The sequence below is a fragment of the Perkinsus marinus genome, assembly GCF_000006405.1.
Source record: "Perkinsus marinus ATCC 50983 genomic scaffold scf_1104296939758, whole genome shotgun sequence".
Lineage (NCBI taxonomy): Eukaryota > Perkinsozoa > Perkinsida > Perkinsidae > Perkinsus > Perkinsus marinus.
In genome coordinates, this window is record NW_003213081.1 from 2,503 (window position 1) to 5,659 (window position 3,157).

Below are 3,157 nucleotides of genomic sequence, written 5' to 3' on the forward strand. Positions count from 1 at the left end.
CGGATATGATAATTCACATCGCGTCTGCAGTGCAAGTAAATGCACCGCCTCGACTCACCAAAACATTAACGTCTACACAACACGGCGATGCTTATAGATGATGCTTCATTCCATTCATGGAGGTTTCTGAACAACATCTCACCAGTGGAGTAGTCATGAGAGCTTTATACAAAAATAATCAATCCTCAAACATAAAGCTCTGTCTTATGCAGTGCTGCCTTATGGGAGGATGGGAGGAACATCAGTGAAGTCGCCAATCGGAGGCGCACTGGTAACTACCGGAGCTCCAGTGCTAGTAGCCTCCATCATAGAGGATTCAGTGGTGGACACCATTGAAGAGGCTCCAGTAGTCATAGACTCAGTCAGGGTGGCTGTAGGAGTTGTAGACTCATCCACAGGAGCTTCAGTTGTGGACTCGTTTACAGGGGCCTCAGTAGTGGACTCACCAACAGAGGCTTCAGTAGTAGACTCGTCTACAGGAGATTCAGTAGTAGACCCGTCTACAGGGGCCTCAGTAGTGGACTCACCAACAGAGGCTTCAGTAGTAGACCCGTCTACAGGGGCCTCAGTAGTGGATTCATCTACAGAGGCTTCACTAGTGGACTCATCTACAGGGGCCTCAGTAGTGGACTCATCTACAGGGGCTTCACTAGTGGACTCGTCTATAGGGGCTCCAGTAGTAAACTCATCTGCAGGGGCTTCAGTAGTAGCCTCAACCATAGGTGCTTCAGTAGTAGACTCGTCTACAGGAGATTCAGTAGTAGACCCGTCTACAGGGGCCTCAGTAGTGGACTCACCAACAGAGGCTTCAGTAGTGGACTCATCTACAGGGGCCTCAGTAGTGGACTCATCTACAGGGGCTTCACTAGTGGACTCGTCTATAGGGGCTCCAATAGTAAACTCATCTGCAGGGGCTTCAGTAGTAGCCTCACCCATAGGTGCTTCAGTAGTAGACTCGTCTACAGGAGATTCAGTAGTAGACCCGTCTACAGGGGCCTCAGTAGTGGACTCACCAACAGAGGCTTTAGTATTGGACTCGTCTACAGGGGCTTCAGTAGTAGACTCATCTACAGGGGCTTCAGTAGTGGACTCGTCTACAGGAGCCTCAGTAGTAGCCTCACCTACAGGGGCTCCACTAGTGGACTCGTCTACAGGGGCTTCAGTAGTAGCCTCACCTATAGGTGCTTCAGTAGTGGACTCACCAACAGGGGTTTCAGTGGTAGCCGCATCTACAGGGGCCTCAGTAGTGGACTCTTCCATAGTGGCCTCAGTAGTGGACTCGTCTACAGGGGATTTAGTGGTACCCTCATCTACAGGGGCCTCAGTAGTAGACTCGTCTACAGGGGCCTCAGTAGCAGACTCGTCTACAGGGGCCTCAGTAGTAGACTCGTCTACAGGGGCCTCAGTAGCAGACTCGTCTACAGGAACTTCAGTAGTAGACTCATCCACTGGGGCTTCAGTAGTAGAACCGTCTACAGGGGCCTCGGTAGTAGACTCACCAACAGGAGCTTCAGTAGTGGACTCGGCTACAGGAGCCTCAGTAGTAGACTCTTCCATAGTGGCCTCAGTAGTAGAGTCATCTACAGCGGCCTCAGTAGTAAACTCTTCAGTAGTAGACTCGCCTACAGGGGTCTCAGTAGTAGACTCGCCTACAGGGGCTTCAGTAGTGGACTCGTCTACAGGAGCCTCAGTAGTGGACTCACCAACAGGGGCTTCAGTAGAAGACTCATCTACAGGGGCTTCGGTAGTAGCCTCACCTACAGGAGCTTCAGTAGTGGACTCGTCTATAGGGGCGCCAGTAGTAGACTCATCTACAGGAGATTCAGTAGTGGACTCGCCTACAGGTGCTTCAGTAGTGGACTCGTCTACAGGGGCTTCAGTAGTAGCCGCATCTACAGGGGCCTCAGTAGTGGACAATTCTACAGGGGCTTCAGTAGTAGATTCTTCTACAGGGGCCTCGGTAGTAGTAGACTCTGCAGCGCCCCCGTCCCCGGCATCTCTGGTGTTTCCGTAGTATCATGGGGAGGGTATGGTGTTGTAGCCGTGAGGACGGAATGGTCGAAGCTGAGCTCAATAGTCGAGTCCTCAACCCGGTAGGTGTCGTCAACGGTATACATCGGGCCGTAGTCGCCAAAAACGCAAAAGCCGCCACATCCCCTCTCAATCTTCGCCGTAGTGGACTGCATACCGCGTTGGACTCCCCTCCACTGGAGGATGAATGGGAGGCCGTGAGCGAGGACCTTAACGCGGTATCCCCGCATGTAACCAGAACGCTTCCTCATGGCGAGGAGAACATCGCCGGACGTTACCCACACAGGATCCCTCTTCTTAGGTTGATCAGCAGAATACCATGTCTTATACTTACCATCAAAGACGACACAATGAAGCCTCTCATCACCAAACTGATGCATCAGATACCAGGCGCCATCGCCACCAGCGGGACCAAAGCAAGGAACAGCCGTCTGACCCCATGGGAGGTAGATGTTAGCCCGGGCCTTGGCCGTCAAAGTGACGTGATGATAATCCTCGTCCCGGCCGTGCTCACCATCCACCGGCTTGGGTGTGGTGGTTGCTTCCTCACCTACTGAATGATTTCCAGTCATCATGTCAGGTTCGACAGGAAGAGGACGGAAGTAATAGGCGCTGATGTACGCATTGCCGACACCATTGTACATCTTCACGGTCGGGTAGTAACCAAACCAATGCCCAAAGGTGCCTCCGTGGACACCAACGGTGAGATAACGGAAGTCCTCATCGTTGACGTTGTACTCTTTCGTCTTGGCGTAAACCGTCACGTCGGTGGCGACGCTGTCATATTCGTCCAATTTGAAGTCACCCGAGTAAACCCCAAACTTGGTAGTCTTCCGGGTATCAAAGAAGTCACCCGGCATAATATCAGTAATATCGCCAACGGCACTCGGCATGAAGTCCGCGGCCTCGCTATGGACACCACCCATACCGTGGTGGAATAGGTAATGAAGCATTTGAAAGAAATCCTCATGATCGCCGTTGTCAGTCGGTGGCTGTGGAGGCTTCGTCGGCAAGATGCTCTCTTCAGACGGCTTGTGGTCATCGGCAGCTGCCTGCCAAAGGACGATGGAAAAGAGAGCAAAGCGGATCATAGGAGGAAAGACTGAGAATACCGGCTACACTGCTT

At 52.4% G+C, this 3,157-nt stretch overlaps 1 protein-coding gene across 1 annotated transcript in view; it reads right to left on the bottom strand.

The window, feature by feature from the left end:
* Positions 1–219: 219 nt before the first annotated feature.
* Positions 220–3,157, bottom strand: part of Pmar_PMAR029214 (hypothetical protein) — a gene marked incomplete at both ends in the record, with an annotated part of 3,506 nt that continues 568 nt past the window's right edge. Inside the window, 2 exons of the mRNA XM_002782310.1 lie at positions 220–1,919; positions 1,973–3,133. Coding sequence (XP_002782356.1) covers positions 220–1,919; positions 1,973–3,133 — 2,861 coding nt within the window. The remainder of the gene's footprint in view (positions 1,920–1,972; positions 3,134–3,157) is intronic.